The sequence below is a fragment of the Lissotriton helveticus genome, chromosome 8, assembly GCF_964261635.1.
Source record: "Lissotriton helveticus chromosome 8, aLisHel1.1, whole genome shotgun sequence".
Classification (NCBI taxonomy): domain Eukaryota; kingdom Metazoa; phylum Chordata; class Amphibia; order Caudata; family Salamandridae; genus Lissotriton; species Lissotriton helveticus.
In genome coordinates this window covers 183,578,858-183,605,682 of record NC_136069.1, presented here as the reverse complement: position 1 = coordinate 183,605,682, position 26,825 = coordinate 183,578,858, and the positions used below count along the sequence as shown (strand labels likewise).

The 26,825-nt window shown below is 46.5% G+C and overlaps 1 protein-coding gene across 3 annotated transcripts in view; it reads left to right on the top strand.

Moving 5' to 3' along the window:
- The window catches only part of LOC144772494 (E3 ubiquitin-protein ligase TTC3-like), a 1,119,388-nt gene that overhangs the window by 879,664 nt on the left and 212,899 nt on the right, over window positions 1-26,825 (top strand). For all 3 annotated transcript variants that reach the window (XM_078656860.1, XM_078656861.1, XM_078656859.1), the window contains exon 36: window positions 22,280-22,419. In XM_078656860.1, the coding sequence (XP_078512986.1) occupies window positions 22,280-22,419 (140 nt within the window). The remainder of the gene's footprint in view (window positions 1-22,279; window positions 22,420-26,825) is intronic.

Here is a 26,825-nt window from a genome sequence, read left to right as displayed (position 1 = left end):
CTGTGACGAGTGTTCCTCGGAGTGTGGCGTCAGGGCTGATCTGGAAGTGCAGGTGTTCGGCGGAGGGGAAGGTTTCACTGGAGGTGGTGAGGCAGAGGCTGCTGTTATGGGTGATAGCGAGCCCCCTCCTGGTTGGTTGGGGCGGTTCTTTCTCTGGATCCTGTATATGTCAGGGATGGCGCTGTTGATGTCGGGGGCAAAGGAGGCGTTGGTCCAGGTCTCCGTGAAGAAGGCGATGACGGGCGAGAGATAGTCATGTAGGTTCCAGATTTCTATGGCGTCTTTGTGTACGGAGCACACATTGAGAGGGATGCATCTTAGGGTGTCGCCGGTGCTGGTGTCGGCGGTGTTGGAGGCCGTGGTGGTGGTGAGGGTCTGGCGGCAGTGGAGGCAGGAGAACTGGCCATGCATCATGTCTGGCGAGGCCTGTTGGCAGTCTGAGTCTTCCGGGGTTGAGTGCGAGGAGGGTGGTACTGCCGTAGCGGTGGATGGTCGGAGATCCAGGGTTCTTGGCGCTGGCCGCGGTCGGGTCGCAGACAGGCGCAGACGGGCTTGCCTTAGGCGCGCCAGCATCGCGGCTGCTGCGCAACCGTGTAGTAGCCGCCATTATGTAGGGGAGGGACGATCAGCTGGGAGGCGGGAACGGGCGAGGGCTGGGGGAGGAGGGAGGGAGAAGGAACAGCGAGGGTAGCAGCGGCGGGAAAGGGAACAGAGAACACACAATCTCAATACAGTCACCTAAATGCTAACAGTTGCCAGGCAGGGCAGCCACGGACACACAACTGGGTAGACAGCAGCCTTGAACACCCAGGCTGGGAGCTCAGCGGCGATGTAGGAGGCGAGGAGCTACTGGGGAGAGAGCAGGCCAGTGACCGACGTCAAGGTCTTACTTGAGCTCCCCCACAGGTCCACACATCGCTGACATAACGCAATTAAATGGGGCCAAAGTCTTTCACCACCGTGATTTGAATAAAGGCTATCATCAGTTGGAACTTGAAGAAAATTGCAGGTTCTTTACAAACTTTTATATAGGTCTGATTCAATACAAAAGACTAGATTTTGGTGTGTCATTGGCTGCATGACTTTTTCAAGACGTCATTCGACATACCATACAGCCTGTCATGAATGCGTTCTACTATAGCGATGACATGAATTATCGCCGCTACATCAAAAGAGCACAATAAAGCTCTCAATGACGTATGTGGTTTAATTGTGGATGCAGGTTTGATTTTCTATCCCGATAAATGTCAATTCCAAAAGACAAAGTTTAAATTCTTTGGCCATATCGTTTCTGATGGGGGTATGACACCCAATCCTGCTAAAGTACAAGCACTGTCAAATGCTGATCCTCTAGAAGGTGTTTTAATGATGTGCTTATTTCTTGGCATGGCTAGCTTCTGTTCCAGATATGTATGAGACTTTGCCACTGTAAATGCTCCATTGAGAGAGTTGACGAAAAAGTTACATCTCATTGTTTACATGAATGTGAGAAAAGGTTTAAGAAAATCAAACAGTCCTCTAAATATGCTACTGAAATAGCATATTTCAATTTGAAGCTTCATACAGAGGTTGTTGCTGACACAAGCCCAGTTGGTTGAGATGCCATTCTTACACAGCAGACACCTGATTGCTCGAAGACATATTGTGGCATATGCAGAACGTACCATTCACCACCTAAGAAAGAAGACAGAGACATCTAGCCACAGATTCCTTACCTTTGAATTTCCTAGGCGTCAGACTGAATCTGGAAGATTTTTCTTTAAGCAGTACTACTATACGCTGGTAGGTGGTGTTGGTCGGCTCTGTGTGGTGTCATCCCCAGCTAACCGGACATCTGCCGCACCTATTTAGGCGCCTCCCCAGTGTGCAGACGTCAGTTCTTTTCTTTCCACACTAGTCAAGTGCTGATCCATGAAAAGAGCTACACTCTGTCACTTTTTGCAGGATTTTTTTAATGTTGTCGTCCCCTTTTTTGTAGTAATGTCCTCTAGGAAGACTTTGGGGTTCAAGCCGTGCAGCACCTGTCATCATGCCATGTCTGTGACGGACCCCCAGTTGATCTGTCTGTGGTGTCTCGATCACGAATCCTAGTCGTGCTACAACTGCCAAGCCATGGCACCGAAGGCTTTGAGGGTGCAATCCCTGCAGGCGATGCCATACACGACTCCTCGGAGATCCCAGCCCCAGTCAAGAAGGTGGTCTTGGCACTGCTCTCAAGTCCTCTTCGTCCCACTCAAGATCGTCGGGGCACCCGGGTAAGTGTAAACACTGCATACTTATTACACTTTGAATCTCCCTGTCTGTGGGACACAGTTGCACAAGTGCTGCCACAGGTCCCGGATGAGGTCTAGGCCATCCTCTCCCATGCAGTAACAGACGAGAAGAGAGGCAGTAAAGTTTGCTATTCGATATGGCTTAGACACAACCGATTTGCTGGGCAGAGCTAATTCTACAGAAGTGGCTGTTAGATGCTGCTCCTGGCTGAGAACATCCGGCTTTTCAGGGGATATCCAGGCTTCACTTATGGACTTGCCCTTTGATGGCACCCATCTCTTCGTAGTCAAGGCAGACACGGTCCTTTAGCGCTTTAAGGACTCATGGGGTACAGCCAAGTCCTTAGGCCTCTCAGCTGCCTGCCGTTCCTAATTTGCCTTTAGTTGCTATGGAAGGGGCTTTAACCGTGCCAGCCCTACCCCACCCACTGAGCCGCGCAAGTTCCACAACCCCTGTGTGGACGAGAGCGCAGTTTGTTCAGACCCCATGGGTCGGGTGGCTAGAGGTCCTGATAAGCCACCACCCTCTCTACAGCCTCCGAACCCTCCTAGTCATGCCCTTCAAGAAAATGGGCGTTCAGTTGGTGGCAGGATCCGCCATCACCTCCACCACTGGCAAAACATTACTTCAGACAGGTGAGTTCTCCAAATTATCCAAAGGGGCTGCTCACTCCCCTTCGAGACCATCCCTCCCTCCATGCCTCCATCCTTCGACTGGCTGCGGAGCATCATCTACTTTTGTTCCAGGAGGAAGTCATGACTCTCTTGTCAAGAGAGCCATAGAGAGGGTTCCGGTGCCAGAAGTAGGCTGTGGTTGCATTCCTGCTACTTGCTGGTTCCAAAAAAGGACAAGGGCCTTCTTCTTATCTTAGGCCTATGGTCCCTCAACTACTTCCTAATAATTGAGGGATTCAAAATGCTCACAGTGGGTTAGGCCTTATCTGTCCAGGATTCAGGACACTGGACGGTAGCGTTGGACTTGCAGGATGCATATTTTCACATTCCGGTCCTTCCTGCCCACAGGTGTTGCCTGCGATTCACAGTGGGCCACGAGCACTTCCAGTTCACCTTGCTCCCTTTTGGCCTTACCAGCGCCCCTTGGGAATTCTCCAAGGTGATGGCGGTGGTCGCAGTTCATCTGCAGAGATCATGGGTGCTAGTCTTCCCCTATCTCGATGACTGGCTAGTGAAGGCGTGCTCACCCCAGGCTGTCATCTCCCACCTCCAGACTACAGAGGACCTCCTACATTCATTAGGGTTCAGAATCAACTTGCCAAAGTCACATCGGACTCCCTCTCAGATGCTCCCTTCATCGGAGCTGTTCTGGACAAAGTGCAGTTTTAAGCCTATCCTCCCAAGCGGCGAGTCCCTGATATTCAGGCCATGATACCGATGTTTCAGCCTATAGCATGGATTTCGGTGAGAAAGACTACAAAGCTGCTGGGACTCATAGCCTCCTACATCCTGCAAGTGACACATACCAGTTAGCATATGTGGGCTCTGCAGTGGGATCTGAAGTTCCAGTGTGCGCAGCATCAGGGGAATCTCTTTGACATGGTCTAGATCTCAGAAGGAACTGCATGAGACCTGCAGTGGTGGCTGACAAACTGCGATTGGGTCACAGTCCGATCTCTCGCCCTTCTCCAACCAGATCTCACAGTAGTAACAGATGTTTCACTTCTGGGGTAGGTGGGCCAACTGGGAGAGGTGGAGATCAGAGGATTTTAGTATCCGGGTGGAATCCGGACTCCACATCAACATGTGGGATCTCTGAGCGATCCAATAGGCATTGAAAGCCTTTCTACTCTCCATCAAAGGAATGCCAGTAAACATGTTCACAGACAACACCACCGCCATGTGGTACTGAAACAAACAGAGCGAAGTGGGGTTGTGGACTCTGTCAAGAGGCCCTGCGTCTCTGGACATGGCTCAAACAGCGGGACATATCATTGGTGGTTCAACACCTGGCAGGTTCCCATCGACGGCTAGTGGAACACAAGTGGCGTTTCCATCCGAAGGTGGCGCAAGGTCTCTTTCAGCAGTGGGGAGAGCCTTGCTTAGATATGTTCACCTCTGGAGAACTCACAATGTCAGCAGTTTTTTCTGTTTTAGTTTCCAAGGCGTCTCTCACTCGGAGACGCTTTTCATCTCGAGTGTAGCTCAGGCCTTGCTATCGCCCACACCACGCCTGCCCAGAGTTCTGAAGAAGATGAGGAACGACCCAGCCTAAGTCATCCTTGTGGCTCTGGGCTGGGCATGGGAGTCTGGTATCCTGAGCTTCTGTAAATGAGCATCGATCCTCCGATCAGGCTGCACCCTCTGGAGGAACTTCAGTTGCACAAGCAAGGGAGAGTTCTGCAACTAAATCTGTCAACTTTACGCCTTCTTGAGCGGCAGCAATTGACAGCATTCGGCCTTCCTCCTGAAGTTTGTAATATCATTCTGGCAGCCAAGCGTCCCTCCACTGAGACGGTATACGCCTGCCGGTGGATTACATTTGTAATATATTTTACAGAGAACTATCAACCCTCTTTCTGCTTCCCTTTTTATTTTGACCCTTTCCCAGCACGGCTCCCCTCCGGGCACCCTGAAAGAGTATTTGTCTGCTTTTCTGAGGCTCCCAGACCAACCCTCTTTATTTAAGTCACCCATTGCACGTAAATTCCTAAAAGGCCTTGTACGTATGTTTCCGCCTTCCCACTTCATTATGTCTCAGTGGGACCTTAATTTGGTTCTCATCTTCCTCATTTGTGCTCCTTTTGTGGCCCTGCACAATTTCCCCCTCTGGCGGCTCACAATAAAAACAGCCTTTTTAGTGGCAAACACAACTGCTAGGAGGATAATTGAGCTCCAGACTCTATTGTCCAAGCCTCCTGTTTTGACGATATTCCCTTACAAGTTGGTGCTTCGCACTCGAGCCTCTTTCCTCCCGAAAGCGGTTGCACCTTTCTATATGGGACAGTCTGTCACCTTACCCGCTTTCTACGCTCCTCCATGAAGAGGAGTGAGTCCACCATCTGTGCCTAAAAAGACGGTCCACAGTGACTTTACAAAAGAGTTCTGGGTGGATGAGCAACTATTGGTGGGGTATGTTGGTGCGAAGAAAGGTCAGGCAGTGCAGAAAAGGACCATATCACGATGGGTCGTTCTCTGCATTAAGATCTGCTACTCTTTGGCAAAGGAGCAGCCTCCTGAAGGCTTATGAGCTCATTCCACCAGAGCTAAAGCTGCTACCACTGCATTTGCACATGGAGTTCCAATCCTGGAAATCTGTCAGGCAGCAACATGGGCATCCCTGAACACATTTACCAAGCATTACTGCCTGGACAGTTGGGTCCGCAGGGATGGTAATTTTGTCTATTCGGTCCTGCAGGACTTTCTAGTCTGAAACATATCCCAGCTGCTCCTCCCGGGATGGTATTGCTTGGGTATCTATTCAGAGGTAAGGAATCTGCAGTTAGATTTCTTCATCAGATGGACAAGTTACTTACCTTTGGTAACGCCTTATCTTTTAGAGACAGTATCTAGCTGCAGATACTTACCGGCCGTCCCATCCTCCCCACACTGCAGACAAGTTTCTAGGGTCAACGTTGTTCCCTTTCAGGGCCCTAGTTTTTAAACACACCAATGTCGGTAGTCTTCATGGCTCTGTGTTTCCGACATGAAAAGTAACTGACATCAGCATGCCAAGGTGGCATCTATATAGGTAACTCGGATATCACTTCCGATGCGGAAGATAACGCTGACGTCATGCGGAGCTGACTGATGACTCCTACTGGCACGCAGGGGTATTGCTTGTAGAAAAATCTTCTGGAGCCAGTCTGATGCCCGGGAAATTCAAAGGTAAGAAATCTGCTGCTAGATACTGTCTCTACCAGATAAAGCATTGCTGAAGGTAACATGGGCCTGTGAACATTTCCACGTATTTCTGTACAAAAAGTATTTTACGCTGGTCGCTGATCATCATGTTTTACTTACTATATTTGGAAATCTGAAGGCCAAGATGCCTCCTACCATTGAACAATAGGGACTATGAATACAAGAGTACAATTATAACATTGTGCATCGTCCAGGGAAGGATTGGAACCCTGCTGACTAATATTTTAGTGTGCCTATATATGGTCATGGTACTGCATCCAAGGTGGCTGAAGCCCACATCACTTTCATTGTAAAATCAAACACACCAATTACCATTTTGTTAGCCCAGATTATCACTACCACAAGCCATGATAGTGACATGTTAAAGTTAAAAGATATAATCACACCTCAGTCATGGAACCAACACCCTTGATGTCTCACCAGTGATGGTGAATTTCAAAAACACAAAAATGTCAAAGATGAACAGTCCATAACTCAGGAAAGAGTTATATTGCGAGCATCGAGAATCTTTATTCCGGGGTGTCTCCGTCAGAAAATGATTGAGGTGGCCCACAAAGGGCATTGTGGAGTTATTGCCACAAAACAAGCTCTACGAGACAGAGTCTGGTTTCTGTTTCTCAATCTGTGCAGCTGCCTCTCTACTAAAGTTACTCAACCACCCTTTAAACATGTCATAACTCTAAAAGCATGCTTGGGAGAGTGTAGGCATTCACTTTATCGCTCTACCTGCCAATGGACATCACCTGATGGTTATTGTGGACGAGTACTCATCACACTTTATTTTAATTGAAGATCTATTATCTACCACTAGAGACTGGATGGTATCTTTGCGAAATGGGGTGTTACAGCAATATTGAAATCTGACAGTGGCCCACCATTTAACAGTTATGAGTTCAAAGATTTCTTAGAGCATTTGATTTTAAAGCATAAGAAGAGCACACCTCTGTGGCCACAGGCCAACAGACATTTGAGCACTCTATGGGTACACTAAAAAAAGCAGTGCTGCTTGCTACTCTAGAAAAACTCGATTTAAAAACTGTATTAAATTTTACCTTAAGTGCTTATCGTTCAACACCTCACTCGACCTCAGGTAAAGTCCTGAGACATTGATGTTCAGGAGAGAAAGGACAACCAAGATCCCTCGGGACCAATCAGAGAAAGATAGACGAGAGCGCAACTTGTGAGAAGGACTTGGTTCATAAACAAAATATGAAAGCGTATGCTGATAAAAGATATGTGAAAAACATTGTATTCAGAAGAGGTGATCAGGTGCTCGCACGCCAGATGCGGAAAAGAAAATCTGATCCTCCATTTGATGCCGTACCTTTTCAAGTGGTGTCTACCAAGGGACACATGATGATTGCCCAGCACCCTAGGAAGTCTATTACCAGAGACTCTTCTCAATTTTGGCTTTAAACCCCTCATTCATTAGATCTTCATGTTGAAGGAGAGACTGATCCTGCTCCACCAGTGATTGCTGATTCCTCTCCACTGCCAAGGCAGATACTGGACTTTGAGGGTGACATTCTACAATTGCAAGATCTGGTCAGACGATTAAAGCACAATAAATATTGATTGAAGAGATGTAATTGTATATACATATATATTTTGTAAACATTAACATTTTTCATTTAACAGAGGGGAAGATGTAGTGTCTTGCAAGTTAGCAATGACGGAACCCTTTTGGCTCCTGATCGATTTGGTAGAACTGTGACGTAGGTGTTAGAGCGGAGTGCAATTGCAATGAAGGCTGATTTAGAATGTTGAGTTTGCAGTTTAACGCAGAAGAATAATGACGTGTTCTACTAAGATCCGTTTGTGGCGTAGTCATTGGCGAGTACCTGGGCTGGGGAAGACGCTAAACATGGCTATTCAGATTGTAAATACAATAGTTATGTTGTACTCAAAATATGGCACTCACTCACTGTACACAATTTAAAAAAAAGGTATAGCTTGGCTGAAGTCCTCCAGCAATGAAGTACGACTGGTACTTGATGAACATTTCAGAAAATGAGTCCCTGCATATTCAGATGGGCATTAGAAAAAGTGAAACACTATGGTGTTAAGTGAAGTCAAATAAAGGAAAGTAATTTAATTTCATATCCACAATAGATGTTCATCTTTCTGTCATTGTCACAATTACATATTTCACTCATGTCAAACAAAGTATTTGCTGAATTTGTTCACTCTCTATCTGGTAGTGGAACTATTCTTGAGGTATAACTATCGCTGAGCAAATTTTGCCACCAAGTTTACTCCTGTGTAGCTGAGGCTCATGCTTCATATGCTCCTCACTCTGTTTTTCTAGTCCATAGCAGTGCTTACACTGCTAGGCTGAGGTGTTTTTGCATGTCTGGTGAGGGGACCAGATGCAGAAGGGTCTGACACAGTGTGATAGCATCATTCCACTCTTAGCCCTGGCTGTCTTTGTAGCACAGCCAAGATGGCACCTTCCAGAACTCTTTTGTGAAGGCCAGGCAGAAGTACCGTGGTGATACTCCTCTTCTTCTGCTGGGAACGAAAAGCTGGAAACTAACAAAACCAGGTCTGCCCTGTGGCTACACTGGTGCAGTCCAGGTGGTAGTAGACTTTGTGAAATCAGCATTGTCAGATACATTTCAGGTCGATCAAAATTGAGGAGGCTGGCTGGAGAGCTGTTGGAGACTACTGTGTTCTCTAATTAGGTGCCTAAAAATCTAACCTACTGGGAGTGGCACAGAGAACCGAAACCAATATCAGAAAGACTTCTGTAATAGTTATATGAAATTATAATGGAGGAGAACCAGTGGGACAGTAATCGAGATGACCGGTTACATTTCAGCAAGAGGGACTGTTGTGGAGGTTGCGTTTGGAGTGGTGTTTGCGTGTATGTACCCACTGCAGCAGCTTCTGAGTCCCTTATGGGCCGTTATAGGCCACAACTCTGAAATGAACAGGGAGCTACAGTATGGAAGGGAGTTGCAGTGGTGTGCTGATATATGCCCTAGCTCCTTGGCAGACATTATCATGCCCCCATCCATCTGATACCACAGCCCCCAGCACAGAACAAAATGTCAGGTCACTATGCCCAAAACAGCAATGTTGGGGTCCCTTGATCCAGCTGACACCTTTGTCCTTTGCTTCGCTGGTCTGAGCCTCTATATCCCATCATCCCTTAAAAGGAATTCAGCCAAGCCCTGCTCATTTACCGACAAGGAGAGACTGAACCACTTACTGTGTTGAGGTATGTGAAGATGTCTATTCCCCATGTGAAATATTTTTCTCTTAATCAACTTCTTGCTCAAACACCAGTTCTTGACAGACTATGAGTCATGAGAGAGTAGCAGCCTTCATCAGCTCTGCTTAATTTTTTAAGCCCTGCAATCCCAGCGTCACGCGTTTGTCCTTAGCGTGTTCGCTGACAGAGGAACTTCTTCCAAGAGCTTCTGCCCTGAACTGATTTCTTGGCCTCCACTGACTAGAAAGCCCCAGGACCCATCTAATGCTCTCAAATGACTGTTATGACAAAAGGACAAGGTTTACGATCTGTGCATCTGTTTTATGCAGGCACCTGGGTTACTTCCTCTGACTTTGACTCACTAATGCTCCAAGTACTAAATGTCCTAGGCTTCTACAGAGACACTCATGAACGCTAGCGAAGTAAAAACAACAACACAAAACAGAAGGCAACACTGCATGCAACTAATGAATGTAAAGTGCCTGCATGACATTCGATGTAGTGTGAACATGTTCAGAGCATAGCACGCCATGGAGCTTACCATCCCCTTTTCATTGTAGGAGTGTTTTGAGTTGCAACAGCTACATGCGGGGGTGTGGAATTTAATAAAATATCTACTTGTCCATGGGGCAGATTGCTTCATAAATCTACTTGTCCTTAAACAAAACCCACTTATACCTTTTGTGCCATGTAATACGGCAACAAATTATGACAGCAATCTCATAATATAAGAGCGCTGATATAGCCTCTCTGATTATGCCAGGGCTCATACCCTATTAGGGTCTGAATACTAGCAATCCCTTACTTTGCCACATTTTTGCAGATCCACATACTGGGGCTAAAGGTAGTGGTACGGAATAGTTCTATAGTTGGAATGCCTTTTTGAGTCTATGCAAACCTACTAACTTGCATATTTTCAGAGTTTTCACCAATTCTTCTCTAAATCTTTTTCCCAAACTGAGAAAGGTTGAAAATTGACTCCTGACAATTGCAAACATAAAACTTCTTCCAGGGCTGGGTAAAAAATGGGCTGGAGGGAAAGTGAACTTGCATACACTCAAGAGATTTATGCATGAGTAAATCTACATATGCATTTTTGCTCAAGCTTAAATGCAGTTGACAAATATTTTCTAAGAGTACTATTTCTTTTCCTACTTCTGTACATTTTTGTGAGTTCAAGAAAGCTGTAAATCTGCACATAATACAAGGACATATACCATGGGTGCACTTTTGAGACTTTCTTTAATAATTGGATCCCTAATTAGGTCTGGCGTTAACCATGACCTTTTGTGTTTATTAAGTCACTCTCTCTCTCTGTATATTGACTGGCTTCACTGTGAGCAAGGAGCATATCGGCACACAATTGTTTTGTTCAGTGCCAGGAACGACTGTTTCAATGTGTGCTTTTTGAGACCAAAAGTTTCTTTTGCTTTTGCCAATGTTTGTCATAATGGTGAGGGCTTGGCAGCTACCATACCAAAAAGGTTTTACAAAAACCATGGAAAAGCAAGACGCACATTGGCAAAACCAAAAGGCTGACCACCAAACAATATGTCCTGGGCATTGAGCTATAGGAATTCCATATCCCTGGGCAGAAAAAAGATCATCCGGTTCATATATTTTGGTATTTTCCCTGCCTACTACAGCACCCAGAAACCGCTTAGTCTTCTGCTTGCATACATTGTACAGCCATTACAAAAACACTTTACCCCTAAATCATCCCAGATCTATAGCTTTTGGCAATGCATGTTTAAAAATGTATCTGTGAAGGGGAAATGGAGACTAGTGGACGAGGGACGTGGGTTATGGTGGAACATAACATGAAAAATATTTTTCATCAAGGAGAGCCTATGTAAACATTTAGAAAAGAAAAATGAATGGGATTAAAAGAGCAAACATCCTAATTAAACGGATGAAAGTTTTAAAAAGGGATAGAAAAGAGTGGTGCATATAATGTGTCTAATAAAATACAATAGCTGGATATGAATAGACTTTTGGACATGTCCTTTGCGTGTTGTGACTTTATATAGGCACATGGCCTGTGATCTAATCTCTTGTTGGTCACCAATCTCCTCAGTACCTTCAACTGCACCAATATGGTGCTGGTGAAGAGGTCCCATATGTTCAAGCCTGCCACCTACCGTGGGTATAATATATATTTTTTTACAACTCAAAAGGCACAGTGGATTATGTTCTACACAAGTGACAAATGATTCCTGGAGCTACCTTTCACTAATTGAGGACAGGAGCATAGGAGACCATGAGAATATCTCGGACTCCCCTAAAAAAATATATATTTCCACTCTTGGTTGCTAGATATACTCTAAGAGTCATAAGATAAATATAAAACCATAGTCAGGACATATAATGTGTAGACTCATGTTAGATTAATTACATCATGCTTCTGTCTAACCTTGTGAATTGACAGACTTAAATGTAATGCTTTCGTTCCAGCCTGGACTACCCTCGCCCTCATACCTGACCCTATTTACCCAAATCAATGCTGTGGTCAAGGGGCCTAATTTCCATTTTCTGGCAAATCTTGCAGCTTCACCAAATTGCCATGGTATTGAGCTGAAACTGGCTCTGGTCATGGCCCACCCAATACAGTGCCCCCGCCCCCCAAATATCAGTGCTACTCTGCAGAGAGAAAAATCAGGGGGCCGCAATGTGACTGCATGTACAGAAGCGCAAGCACATCAAGTCCGTTCAGAAGGCTCTCTGATTAGTTCAGGATCAAGTTAAAAAAATTATGCTGTATGCAGAAGGCTGATTGAGGCAAAGATCCCGGCTACTTAAAACATGTGCAGTCTGTTGTATTAAAGCCAGGAATTTATCCTCCTCAGCTCATGTGAGCCAATAATATCCTTTTACGTAAAATAAAGTGTGGTGGAAGATGCATAGGCTCCATGGGCCAGAAATGGAATCAGCCTTAGTCCTCAACTCCAAAAAGAAGCATATTACCCGTGTCTCAGGAAAGCCCTGAAAACCAAACAATTCAAACAGTCCTTCAGGTAAGACTACCAATGTCTTTGTGGTGATCAAAGAACGCCAGATCTCTGCATCTACCTGGCCCCTAGCCCGCTTAAAATATAGTTTTTATAAATGTTTCAGTGCTACAAAATAGCTACTGTATAAACTCCTAAAGAAATAAACATAATATTGTGAGGAAACGGAGTGTATTATATGGTGTGGTTGTGTGACCTCACTGTGTAATACACTACCATTGTAGCAGGGATTCCGTTCTCCTACAGAACTGTGCATAGAGACTTGGAACCTCAGTGAATTAGGGTGTGCCAAAACTCACCTCAGTACCCAAAATCCCCTTACCGAGCTAGCTACAGTGCCTCATTGGTCATTACAAACTCCCAATGTTTAGACAAACCAGAACATGAACTTAGAATACCTCAGGTCACGTGGAATACATGAACACTCTTTCGTTATACAATCATTTCAAACCAGAACGTGGAGTAAATGAGGACGCGTGCATATTTGAAATATTTATTAACTAATGCAGGGTTCTCAAACGCAGTATCTTAGATAATACAAGCAAACATATTATAAGAAGCAAAGTTATCAGCATGGTTACTAGTCCATAGAATACAAAAGGTGACAACATACCAAAAATGCTTAAATGAATAGGGGTTAACAACACCTAATTCTCACCCTCCCTAACTAACATAATATATTATATCTAAGAAGGTCTCATTGGGTTTTAGCAGGGCGGCCCCATACCTCAAGATCCTAGTGAGAAGGGATCACATCATCTTCCCCCAGCTCTCTGCATGCGAAGCACCATCAAGTGTAACGTGTGCCCTGTGTGCCACAATATAAAACGTGCCTATAGCCAGAATTTGGCTGCCGCTTGCATGTATGTTATGTCTAGCAAGGTGCGAAGATCAGACCTCACAACAACACTGTGTCGAGTTATCCTTGAAGGCTTCAGCACTCACTGTACAGACACAGTTTACCAAGCAAAGCTGATATCAGAGCAATAACATATTATTATTCTTTTTTCCGCGCCAGCAAACGCAGATCCGGGAAGAGCAGTACTCCTAGTCTTTTTCTTACTAACTTTTTGCATCACTTTTGATCACTTCTCGAGTCGACCTTCGACTCGCGGTGCCGGTGGGGATGCCTGGTTTTAAACCTTGCGAGGACTGTCACTGATTGATGTCGGTGACTGACCCCCACCATCGGTGCCTTTATTGTCTCGGGCCGACCACAATGACAAGTCGGGCCTTGACCTCGAAGGGAAGATGGGGGCTGTCACGTAAGCGACTCCAGCTCCGGCAGTTGGCTCATCACTGCTCGATGAGTCAACACCAAGTCCTCAGGTAAGTCGAGGCACTCAAAAAAGAAGTCGAAGAGGCGTCATCGCTCTTCCGACTCCCCCCGACGCTCGTGCGATGCTACTGGGGGTTCTGCCGGAGCCGCAAGCACCCCATCCAGCTCCACACCCCCCGTCCCGGGGCTGCACGCGACGCTGGAGGAGATACGTGATTTCCTCGTGGCCATGAGGATTCACTTCCCTCCGTCGGACTCTGTCGAGGCGCCTTCGGACCCCGCGGGTCCCTCTGGAATAGGGTGATCAGAATTTTAAAGCCAAAAAACGGGATATTTCACAAAAATAGAAGAAGGACTACAATTTTACTTCAAGCGATGAAGAGCGCTCCTCAGCAGAGAATTACAGAACAGGCAGTAGGAACATACATTAAGTGTAATTTTTAAACCCAGTAGCTAGCCTGTTAATTAAATTGCTTTCTCAAAACAACTGCTAACTAAAAAACACCTCCCACTGTTTTCAGTCGACCCACTCAAAAAACCGGGACATGAGCTACATTTCTTGAAATTTGCTGGGACAGCTGGTAAAAACTGGGACTGACCTTGCAAAAAGGGAGACGCCTGGTCACCCTCCTCTGGGAGTCCCAACCGTGCCGGCATATCAGGCCCCGGCGCCGTCTGGTGCTTCGGCCCCGGCGCCGTCGGCGACTTTGTTTCTGACGCCGCAGGACTCCGCAGGATCCAGATCCAGGTCGTCGCCAGTTGACCTCACGACACCTCCGCTGGCGCCGACCCCGAGGGTGTCGCCGACGACGTCGTCCCCAGTCCCAGCCCGGCGCCGATGGGTGAACAATTCACCTACAACCTGGCTACGTCATTTTTCCCTGACTATCAGGAGATGGATGACGAGGGGGACTGGGACGGGTTTGAGGACCCTCTGGCACTGCAGTGCCAGTTGAACCAGTACTGGGAAGACGAGCTAATGGAGGCCAGTGGTCTGGACACTTCGCCCGACACTGGATTCGTCTCTCCTCCCTCCGTGGCTACAGAGGAGGGGGCTGCTTACAGCGTGGTGTTGAACAGGGCGGCCAAGGCCTTGGCTCTTGAGCTCCCTGTCGTGGCCGTGAGGACTCACCTCCTCACTGATTTGCTTAAACCGCAGGCAATCTCCTTGGAGCCTCTACTGCCGTTCAACGAAGCCCTCACTGATGTTCTGCTGGGCACCTGGTCCAAGCCCTCCACAGGCCTCCTTGTGGATCGGAACATGGCCCGACGCCACCGCCCGGCTCCGCGCGACCCTAACTTCCTGTCCGTTCACCGCACCCCCTGTGAGCATGGTGATCCAGGCCTCTACTTCCCAGACCGCATTCCCGACCGCTCATCCGGATCGGGAATCCAAAAGGTACGATCAGTTTGGGAAGATTTCTCCTCCTTGAGTTTGAGGCTGCGGTCTGTCAACACCGCCTGCCTTTTGAGCCGTTACACCCACTCTGTGAGATACGTTTGCGGAGGTGCTGCCACAGTGCCCAGAGGAGGCCCAGGCAAAGCTCGCCCAAGCCCTTACGGAAGGGCAGGACGCAGCATGCTTTTCCATACGGTGTGGACTTGACACAACGGACTGGCTGGGTAGGGCGCTTGCAACGACGGTGGTGGTTCGCCCCCACGCCTGGCTGAGGTCCGCCAACTTTTCGGGCGATGTCCAGGCCACCCTCATGGACATGCCCTTTGATGGCCGTCGCCTCTTTGGAGACAAGGCAGATAGTGCGCTGGAGCATTTCAAGGACTCCAGGGCTACGGCCAAGTCCTTGGGCTTAGGCCAACACCAGCAAACTTCCGCTCCTTTCGTGGCCAAAGAAGGGGCGCCCCCACACGTCCAGCCAGCCACAGACCGCAGACCCAGGTTCAACGCGGAAGTGGTTACCACCCCTGCAGCATCTGCCTCTAAGCCTTCCTTGTCCGGCATTTCAGGCCCATTCGTCGCCAGTGGGGGGCAGGGTCCGCCATCACCTCCCCCACTGGCGTTCCATCACGTCGGACAGGTGGGTGCTGCAAATCGTCCGTAGGGGCTACTCCCTCCCCTACGAGGCGACCCCTCCAGCCATGCCACTGCAGTACCACCGCATGTCGGGGGATCACTTGCAACTTCTGCAGGAGGAAGTTACTGCCCTCTTGGCCTGAAGTAGGACGTGGTTGCTCTTCCCACTACTTTCTGGTACCCAAGAAGGGCAAAGGAGGCCTAATCCCTATCTTGGACCTAAAGAGCGTCAGCGGCTTCCTCTGGAAGGAAAAGTTCAAGCTGCTGACTTTGGCTCAGGTCCTAGCTGCCCTGGACCCAGGTGACTGGATGGTAGCGTTGGACTTGCAGGACGCGTATTTCCTCATTCCCGTCCTGCCGGTCAACCAGCGTTACCTGCGGTTCACGGTAGGCCACGAGCACTTTCAGTTTACCGTGCTCCCCTTCGGCCTCACCAGCGCCCCTCGGGTATTCACGAAAGTGATGGCGGTGGTCTCAGCTCATCTGCGCAGATCAGGGATTCCAGTCTTCCCTTATCTTGATGACTGGTTGTTGAAGGCGGGCTCACCCCAGACAGTCGTTTCCCACCTCCAGAATACGGCCAACCTCCTGCACTCGCTGGGGTTCTCCATCAACGTGCCAAAGTCACACCTGTGTCCCTTTCAGAAGCTCCTTTTCATCGGAGCAGTTCTGGACTTTTGTTTTTTTCCCCCAGAACAGCGGGTTCGGGATATTCAGGCTCTGATTCCGATCTTTCAGCCTTTATCCCGAGTCTCGGTCAGGTTGACGCTGCGGCTCCTGGGGCTGATGGCCTCCTGCATCCTCCTAGTGCATCACGCCAGGTGGCGGATGCAGGCTCTGCAGTGGGACCTGAAGTTTCAGTAGGCACAGCATCAGGGCAACCTGTCCGACCACGTCCTGATCTCTGTCCTACCACTTCCTGGTCTCGGAGGGCACTGCGAGTCAGTTGCAATGGTGGTTCACGAACCGCGATTGTGTCAGCAGCCGATCTCTCTCCCTACCCCAACACGGAGCTCGTAGTGGTGACAGATGCGTCCCTCCTGGGATGGGGAGGGGGCACATGGGAGAGAGGGAGATCAGAGGCCTCTGGTATCCGGCTGAGTCCCGGCTCCATATCAACTTTCTGGAGCTGCCGGCGATCCGACTTGCACTGAAGGCATTCCTTCCCTCTGTCCGGGGAAGTGTAGTGCAGGTGTTCACGGACAACACCACCACCATGTGGTACTGCAACAAACAGGGCGGGGTGGGGTCGTGGACCCTTTGCCAGGAGGCTACACACCTCTGGCAATTGCTGGAACACCAGGGCGTCACCCTGGTGGTTCAAGACCGGGCAAGTTCCCTGAACGCCAGGGCGGACGAACTCAGCCGCCGGTGCATGATGGATCATGAATGGCATCTGAACTCGGACATGGCGCAAAGTCTCTTTCAGCAGTGGGGAGAGCCTTGGTTAGATCTATTCGCCACCGAAGAGAACGCGCAATGTCATCAGTTCTGCGCGTTGGAATTTCCAAGACGGCATTCGCTCGGCGACGCTTTTCGTCACGAGGGGAGCTGTGGTCTGTTGTACGCCTTTCCGCCTATACCACTTCTGCCCAGAGTGCTGAAGAAGATCAGGCGAGACCGGGCCCAAGTCATCCTTGTGACTCCGGACTGGGCACGAAGATACTGGTATCCCGAGCTACTCAGCATGTCAGTCGATTCGTCTGCCTCTTCAGAAGGACCTTCAGTCGCAGCAGCAGGGGACGGTCCTCCGCCCGAACATGTCCAGTCTCCACCTACATGCCTGGAGATTGAGCGGCGGCAGTTGAGGCCATTTGACTTGCCTCCTGAAGTGTGCGATGTGATTCTGGCAGCCAGGCGTCCCTCCACAAAAACGGTATAAGCCTGCAGGTGGAACAAATTTGTGGCATGGTGCACAGCAAAGGCTGTAGATCCACTCTCTGCCCCCCCTTTCAGAGGTTCTCCTCTTCCTTCTTTCTCTTGCCCAGTCGGGCTCTGCTCTGGGCACTATCAAGGGCTACCTCTCAGCCATTTCAGCCTTCTTAAGGCTTCCTGATCAGCCTTCTCTTTTCAAGTCCCCTGTTGTAAATAGATTCTTGAAAAGCATCACACACGTTTCCTCCTGTTCCCTTCGTGATGCCTTAGTGGGACTTGAATGTTGTTCTAACATATCTGATGTGCGCTCCCTTTGAGCCACTTCATAACTGTCCTCCTCGTCTTCTGATTCTTAAATCTGCATTCCTGGTTGCCATCACCTCTGCCAGGAGAGTGAGTGAGCTCCAGGCTCTATCTTCAAAACCTCCTTTCCTCTCTGCCCATCCTGACAAAGTTGTTCTGAGGACTCGTCAATCTTTCCTGCCCAAGGTAGTCACAGCCTTTCACATCGGGCAGTCCATCACCTTGCCCACCTTCTTTCCGCCTCCGCATCCCTTGAAAGAGTTAGAGTGGCTCCACCGTCTGGACCCAAAACGTGTGCTCTCCTTCTATCTAGATCGCACACGCCAGTTCCGGGTGGACGGCCAGCTCTTTGTTGGTTACGTGGGCGCTAAAAAGGGACAGGCGGTGCACAAACGGACCATCTCTCGGTGGGTCGTCTTGTGCATCAAGGTTTGCTACTCCTTGGCGAAAAAGGAGCCTCCTGTTGGGCTGCATGCCCATTCCACTCGGGCCACGGCACCTACTACTGCCCTGGGTCGGAGAGTCCCCTTGCAGGACATCTGCCAGGCAGCTACGTGGGCCTCGCTGCACACGTTTGCTAGACACTACTGCCCAGACAGCCAAGTCCGGAGAGATGGCTTTTTCGACTGTTCCGTTGTCCAGGACTTTCTGGTGTGATCTTGGTTCGCAGACCCACCACCGGGGTTGGTATTGCTGGGGTATCTATTCTAAGGTAAGGATTCTAACACTAACCTGTTTCTTTCAGATGCACAAGTTACTTACCTTTGGTTACGATATATCTGTAAGAAACAGTAGTTAGTGTTAGATTCCTTACCGCCCCACCCATCCTCCCCGTTCTGTGAACCGATATCTAGGGTTAAGGACATCCCTTACAGGACCCTAGTTTCTTGGCACCATTGTCGGTTTCTGTCGTGGCTTTGCGTTCCTGGCGTGGAAAGCTATGTACAGAACTGACGTCCGCGCGCGAGGGCGGCGTCTAAGTACTCCGACGGACGCGGAGCCGCATACCACGCCTAGCGACGTGCAGGTGTACTGCTGGCGAAAACTTTCCGGATCCAGTCTGACGCCTGGGGATATTCTAAGGTAAGGAATCTAACACTAACTACTGTTTCTTACAGGTATATCGTTACCGAAGGTAAGTAACTTGTGCATCAAGTCAGGGTTAATGTAAAGAGTTGTTTGATACCTTACAGTACCGACTTTAGTAGTCCCAGTCATATATTAGCAGGGCTGAGATGAAAACGATAATTGCAGGTTTTTATTGTTGGAACATGTAAAAGTACGTTTGCTTTATCAATATACAGCACCCTGCCTTAGGGCTCGATAGGCTTACCTTAGGAGTAGCTTCCATATTTTAAAATGTGAGGATTGGGCTTTGCCTTCTTTTTTTAATCGCCAAGTCTAGTTAGCAGTTTAAAACTGCCCTTCCAGTCTGCAGTTGCAGACTGGGAGCCATGTTTTACCTTTGTCATGCCCACGCTGCAGTCCCTGGCATGATACCTTAACTTACAGGCCCTGCGTACCATATACTAGGGACTTAGAAAAAGGTTAGCTTATGCCAATTGGGTACAAGTCTTTAGGAAAGTGGATTATCAGTAGGTGGGGGGTTATTTACCTTCAGCTAGTAATAATACCATACTCACTAATATGTCCAGTGACTTCTTAATAAATTAATGCTTGCTCAACCCTTGGTAGCTTGGCAAACGAGCAGTTAGGCTTAACTTAGTAGACAGTTGTATGTAAAGCATTTAATATCACCAAAACAGTAAATGAGTACAAGACACAACACAATAAAAATCTAACACCAAGTTATAAAAATTGAGATTATTTTTATCTTTACAATGACACCAAAACAACAAAAGTCAATTGTAGGAAACCGGAGATATGAATTTTAAAAGAATAAAAGAAGTTGTGCATTCTAGCGCAAAAAAGCTTAAAGCACCACTCACCTGCGCTGGACCGGGAGAAAGCTAACGTTTTAGGCTGACCGCGATGGAGCATCAGTCATACAGGTTGAGGGCAAGGTTCAGGTCAAAAGTGTACATTTGGACTTAGAGATTTAGATCTCTGCAGACTGGTTACTTCGTCACAACAGTGATGGATATCCCTTCTGCCGAAATATAAATCCCCTTACAGCCCATGGGATTTATATTTCGGGGGGTGGGGATATCTGTCACCGTTGTGTTGAAGTAACCCATCCATCGAAATCAGGCCCTTACTCTTTTTCTTGGAGCTTTTCTCTCGATGTTGAGTCCTTGGGTTCATCGGATCCGGAGTCTGATTCGATGATGGCAGCCTGCTGCAGTGCGATGCCTCAGTGAGCCTCTGGAAGTCTATGTCCTCGGTGTTAAGGGTTAGGAGCTATGGAGCTTTCAGTAGGACAAACCAGCGCAGTCAGGCAGATTCTTAAGTCGTCGATGGAGACTTGACTCTCGATGTTAAGCCAGTCTTCTCCTGAAGCTTTTTAGCAAAACTTTGTAGAAAGCTTCCAGACTTTCAGATCTTGTTCCTTGTTGTTCCCTTTGGGAGAAAGGCGCCCAGCAGCACCAGCCAAGGCTTAAGAGTTTCTGATTTCCCCTTGGAGGCTAGGACTCAATCTCCCACAGTTCACCTGTGCAAGCTATGATAATCCAATTGTAGCTAGTAAGCTGGCCTAGTGGTCTTTGTCTGCTGCAGGTGACGTCTTTCAACATTTTGGTACCTGTTGCTGCTTCGGTAGTCCACTCCGTTTTCTTTGAGTTAGGCACAGTCCTTCCATTTTGGAGCCCTGAGAGTGCAGGCGGTGCAGTCCTTCTGAGTGCAAGCCATCTGTGGTACGGTCCAACAGGGCAGTCCTGATGTTCTAGGCAGGGATCTGAGGAGCTCCTGCTGCCCTCCCATATTTTTTCTCAATTCTTGGCTGACAAGAGGAGGGCACCTCAGCCAATAGGGCTAAAGTTACCTCCCTCTGAAATGACCCCTTCATTTTAAAGCGCTGCATCATATTTCTGACTCAGAATGCATTGTTTTCCCAAAAATCAAAACTGCGAACCTCTCTCCTTAGAATGTGTGTCTGTGTATTCCAACCCAGAGGTGTCACTAACATTGGACTACACTCCCGTTCCAGCCCCTCTCCTAATCTATTTAGGGAGGATCCCATCTGGCTGCCAAATCAAGGAAGTGGGGGCTGGCCTGGGTCCTGTGACATTTATTCTCTTGCCTTTTTAAGTCCAGCCTATCAACCCAGCCCCCTTCCTCCCCCTGGCGTCTCCAAGAAGCAGATAACCTCCCACCGAATGGCTTAATTGTTGCAGCCCCAGGCCTCTTTACACCTACTCAGTTTGCAGCTTGGCTCAGACTGAGAAAGGCTGACCAATCAGTGGAGGCTACTACAGGGCTGCTTTAGGTAACTTCAGGATAGTAAGTGTTAAAGATACTTTCCTGTAATAGTTATAATAAATCCGACCATGGCAAGTTGTTGGATTTATTGTAACCATTATTTTGATACTTTTATTTATATCCCTGGCTAGCTTCAATCGAAAGTTAGACTTTATTAAATTGAATAAAGCCTTCCCATGTTAGGCTACGGGGCTAGCAGCACTATAATAGGGAAGAATGACTTTGACTGTTTTTCCCTACCAGGGCTTATAAAACATATTTTATGTTGCCGCACCTTTATATAAAATTGCGCCCTACCCTTGGGGCAATTTGGGCAGACCTTAGGGGTGATGTATATGTAATAATACATATTTTTGGACTTTGGAAGTTCTTTTAATTCCAAAGTTAAATTTGGACTCAATTTTATTTAAAAACCAAGCCTGTAAGGAAGGCCTGGTTTTAAAATGGAACAACACACCACAACAGTGTACACTCGAGTGCATTCAGTCTACTGGGGTCTCTAAACCTAAATGCTCTACGATATATTAGAAACTTACAGGTAGTTTGTCTTTGCCAATTAAAATTATACCAATTACTCCATACCTTTAGAGGATAGAGCAATGGGCATGGTTAGCAGAGCCCATGACACTTTCAGAGTCAGTAACCACCAGCATCAGTCAAAAAATGGGTCTGATCAGGGCAAAAAGGATGACCCTCCTACAAAGTCAATCAAACACACACATCTTAAGGTCAGGACGCTGGAACTGAGGTCTGGTTAGCTGACCTTAGTGTACTCTGAGTTGAAAAACCATCAGCATCATTCCAAAACCTTGGGGGTGGCCACACAAATATATGCATTGCCTGACAAATATAATCACTTAAAATCATATATGAATGTTTAACTGATTGATGTCTTTGAAAATTATTTCGAAAAAAGGTATTTTGCACTCAATCTGAATTTTTGAGAGACTTAAGCACTTACACGTTATGCTGTATGTTTATGGCAATAGTGCTCGAAATATATCCAAATTAAAAAAATACACTTTTGTATTGTAGATTTCAAAGGCAGAACTTGATTGGTTGTATCAAGATTTGGAAAGTGAAGTGAAAAAATGGCAAGAAGAGAAGAAAGAACACCAGCAAAGATTTAAAGGAATAAAAAATAATAATAAAGTGCTGTCGGACAACAATGAATTGTAAGTAGTCATTTTCTTTCAATAGATTGGTATCCTGAGGACATATATTATCTCTGATACTCCTTCCCACAGAATTATATTCTTAATAATATCTCTAGAAAAGTATGTTATCCTTCAGCGACACCAGATTGAAAATTACCCTTTAGCTGCAGAGGCCGATTTGCAAAATATGATTCAGTGGCTCAATGTAGGTGGATCAGCAGGCCCACACCAATTGGTGTATAGTGACTTTCGAGTATGTGCCAGAATTTTTGTTTCCCAGAATGTTTAGCATACACAGGTATTTTTGTGTTTTTTCTTACTGACAGCCCTCCTCCACCCACATCTTATGACCTTCCTCTTAGCCTTCACATGCTGAGCACCATCTGTAAGCACCTTGGTGAGAGGAGAAACAATTCTGTGCCTCTATTTGCCTCCTTTCATCTGAGCCACTTGCACAACAGCTTGATCCTGGACCTGTAGAACTGATGAAACTGGACCTTTTTTGAGGGGGTAATCTATTCGGGAAGCCGACCAGAAATTAGACCTTTATAGGATAATAAAAGTGGTAAGAATATAATTGGGATCTAAAGGTGTTTGTGTTTCCTTGTCGAAAACCCTCTTTTGCTTATCAACCGTGACTTCTGCTTTGAACTCTTTCCTCATACCTTCCTAACCTAGGCCTTCGTCTTCAGTTCCTCTGTAAGAGAACAGATGTGTCTCGGCCTCCATTCCCTGCTTCTACCTTAGCTAACGGATTAGTGGTCCATTATTAAATGCTGAATCCATAAACGCTTGACACTGAAAAAAGCCTGTCTATAAAAAGCAAGTAAAATGCAAGCAACATTGCGCCTTGAAGAAGATGGTTACCTCAAAACATGTCTGTTGTTTAAGATAAAATGTTGCTTTTTGCATTGTATTGTATGAATATGCTTAGAGCCACTCCTGAAGAAAGAAACAGTTTTTCAAGGAAAAAACACTGAAGTATTGCATTCCCATTACGCTTGGACTTGGTTTGATTTTGTTACTAAAACAGACTTCCTACCAGGTACAATGGTTACTAACTTAGCTGAAGCCAGTTACTAGCCTGATCATATTCAGGCACCTTTTTGAAATATGTTAATTATAGCAAAGGTGCCTTAAAGCACATAAAAAGGGGCCTACAAACAATCACATTTTATGCAAGCTACTTGGTACCTGAGTCAGACTCAGATTCCTTACTTGAATGTGCTCCACAGGATTTTCTGGAGATATTCAGCCACAGTTTGAAATACAGGCTGGTGTGACCTGTATATTATCAAGTCAAAATACTCCATTGTTTTTTCTAGGATGCTAACCCCATTTCCCCCACTCCCAATCACCTTTTCATACATTTGAAGATTCTGAAATAGGAGGATGCTGCACATACTCCACTTAGGAGTTCTATTCCACCTAAATGTATGAGAGGCTTCCTTTTCATTTCTGTGTGGGCAACACATCAGTGTGCTCCTGATGAGCTTTTCATTATGTGGAGAGGCTCAGATGGAGGAGGAGATGCTTCTAGACAACCATTGACAGACAATCACCTGTATCTCATGATAAAATTGTATCCCATGCAGCAACACAAGTATTAATGTTGCTAGGCAAATCCTATTTATCTGTCCCCTGTGTCACAGTACACAAGCATTTAAATGTTAGCCTTTGTGCTGGGACTGATCCAGTACTGTTGTGAGAGCTGTGATATAGTAACACAGTGATACTTTGAAACCTCATGATGTTTACTGGAGGGATCTGGCTTGAGTAATACAGGTTTTTTTACTGAGATTTCCGTGTTTGCTTAAACACCTCTTGATAAGTAGTCACCCTATCTGACCCACCTGATCCTTTAAATATTACCTTTTCCACTATACACTCCCTTTTTATTGCCATAATTCTGTAACCAGCTCACATCATAAAGTCCTGACGCGACTCCTTTGGTCACTTGCACCTCCTCATCCATGTACAAATTGCCAAATCTTCTGTTTTATATTGTACTCGACACATGAGACGACTGTTCTACAACCATTGTCCCCTGTAAATCCATCATATTCTCAAATTGCACCATTTCAGAGTTAAAAGTAAGGTAGGGCCAGAAGTGTGTTTGCCAAGATGGCATCTACTTGCTTTGTGAAAATCCACTCACTACTTGTCCAGAAACAGTCTGAATTTAATGCAGGGCCAACAGAAGGACCAGAATATCTTATTCCAGAAGGTATTCCTGTACTAACATCTGGCAGTTATCAGTTCATTCCCTGCAATGGGGAATAACTACACACCCTGGAAATATTAATCTCTTTTCCGCTTGGGGGACAAAGCAGGACACAACATAGTGGGGCTCTAAGCTTCTGCAGGACTCAGGTTTCCACACCCACTGAACCTGAGATGACTGTTCTACAACCATTGTCCCCTGTAAATCCATTATATTCTCAAATTGCACCATTTCCGAGTTAAAAGTAAGGTAGGGCCAGAAGTGTGTTTGCCAAGATGGCATCTACTTGCTTTGTGAAAATCCAGTACTCGTCCAGAAACAGTTCGAATTTAATGCAGGGCCAACAGAAGGACCAGAATATCTGATTCCAGCAGGTATTCCTGTACTAACATCTGGCAGTTATCAGTTCATTCCCTGCAATGGGGAATAACAACATGCCCTGGAAATACTAATCTATTTTCCGCTGGATGGGACAGGGCAGGACACAACATAGCGGGGCTTTATGCTTCTGCAGGAGTCAGGTTTCCACACCCACTGAACCTGGTCCCAATCTTACAGAACTGGAAATTGAGTCAGGAGACATGGGGCTAGTTGTATCGGCCTGCAAAGGTATTCCCCTAATTCTTTTTGACATCCCCGCTCCCTTTGAGGTAATGCTCTCAGGGGTATACCACAACTCATTATGAGGACCTTATTGGGAGGTACATGATTGTGAATCAAACATTGATATCCACACGAAGATGAGTTGAGGCCCACCAGAAGAGTAGATATCATGAGTTGAGAAAACCCTACCATAAATTCCAGCTGTCACCAATCATAGATTTTGAAATAGAAATGGAAAAAATATTTTGGTGACATTTATAGCACAGACCTAACGATGGGGGAAGCTAAGCGATTTACTGAAGGTGTGGGAGCTGCCCGGAGCAGGTTATATGACCATGAGTGGACTTTTAAAAAATGCATTGTGCACCCTGGAAGAATTAACATGAGAACAAAGAAGATAATTTATAATAGATTTGATACTAAAAGATTACAAATATGCAAAATGTAAAATGCAATTTTACTTCTAATAAACTAGACCACATGTTGGAATTTTCTGACATGAGCTGGTAAAACGGAGAGGAGCGTGGATTGCAAAAATGTGTCTAGTGTCGTCTCCTGAAGGTTTATAGAGGGCAGCATTCTCAGATGTAAGAAGCCATTCCAAAGGGATGGAAAAAGGAGGAGAATGCTGATTAATTCGACCCTATTTTTTTGTCTTTGTCTTGCAAAATTCCATGATGAGTTACTTGAGACTGCAGCTGTGCAGGAGCAGCCAATTAGGAGATTATTGAGGGAGCATCTTTTTAGATGCTGTATATAGATATCATTTTCAGAATGTGTGAGGGAATGGAGTGATTACTTGGTGTGGTTGTGTGATCTCACTGTAACTGTATTATATGCTACCTACCCCTTTAGGACCAGCCAGGTTTTGTTTTTTAAACCTTAGCACCACCTTGCGGAGCCATGGCTCTGAGCAGTCAGGCTTTTAGAAAGGAACAAGTGTAAAGCATTTAAATAGCAGCAAAACAATTGAGGACAAAAGAAACAGCACTCTATAAATCCAACACTAATTAAAATAGAGTATACTTTTATGAATTTATGGACACCAAAATGAAAAAGAGCCACTGGAGGGTGGAATTTACAAGAAACTATAAATTAGGACTTTTCACTTATCTGCGATCAAGCATTTGGAAATTTGACACTTAGAAACATTTTCAAGGGAACCTTTTGCAAATTGTTATGCAGTTACTTTGGGTGACCAACGCCGGCAGAGAGCCAGTCAAGGGGACCAGCATGGTCCAGCCAAACAGTTACCTTTTCAAGTAAAGAGAGAGATGAAGGATTGTGCCCTCTCGATTTGTCATAGTTAGTGCGGAATACATTTCAAATGTTCTTTGAACTCTTTTCAAATGCTTAATACTTATTTATATTTCCAAACATGGAAAAAGAATAGTGAAATGGACAGCCGACCTGTGTTTTGCCCTAGTGGCCCATTGACCGAAGGACCGCAGAGACTGTATATTTATTGCCTTATAGTATCACAAACATTACTAATGAAGCCCTGCCTTGAAAAAGCCTTCAGCCGATGGGTCACTAGGTCGAAACACGCATCGGCTGTTCATTTCACTATTCCTGTTCCTGTTCCATGTTTGGAAAT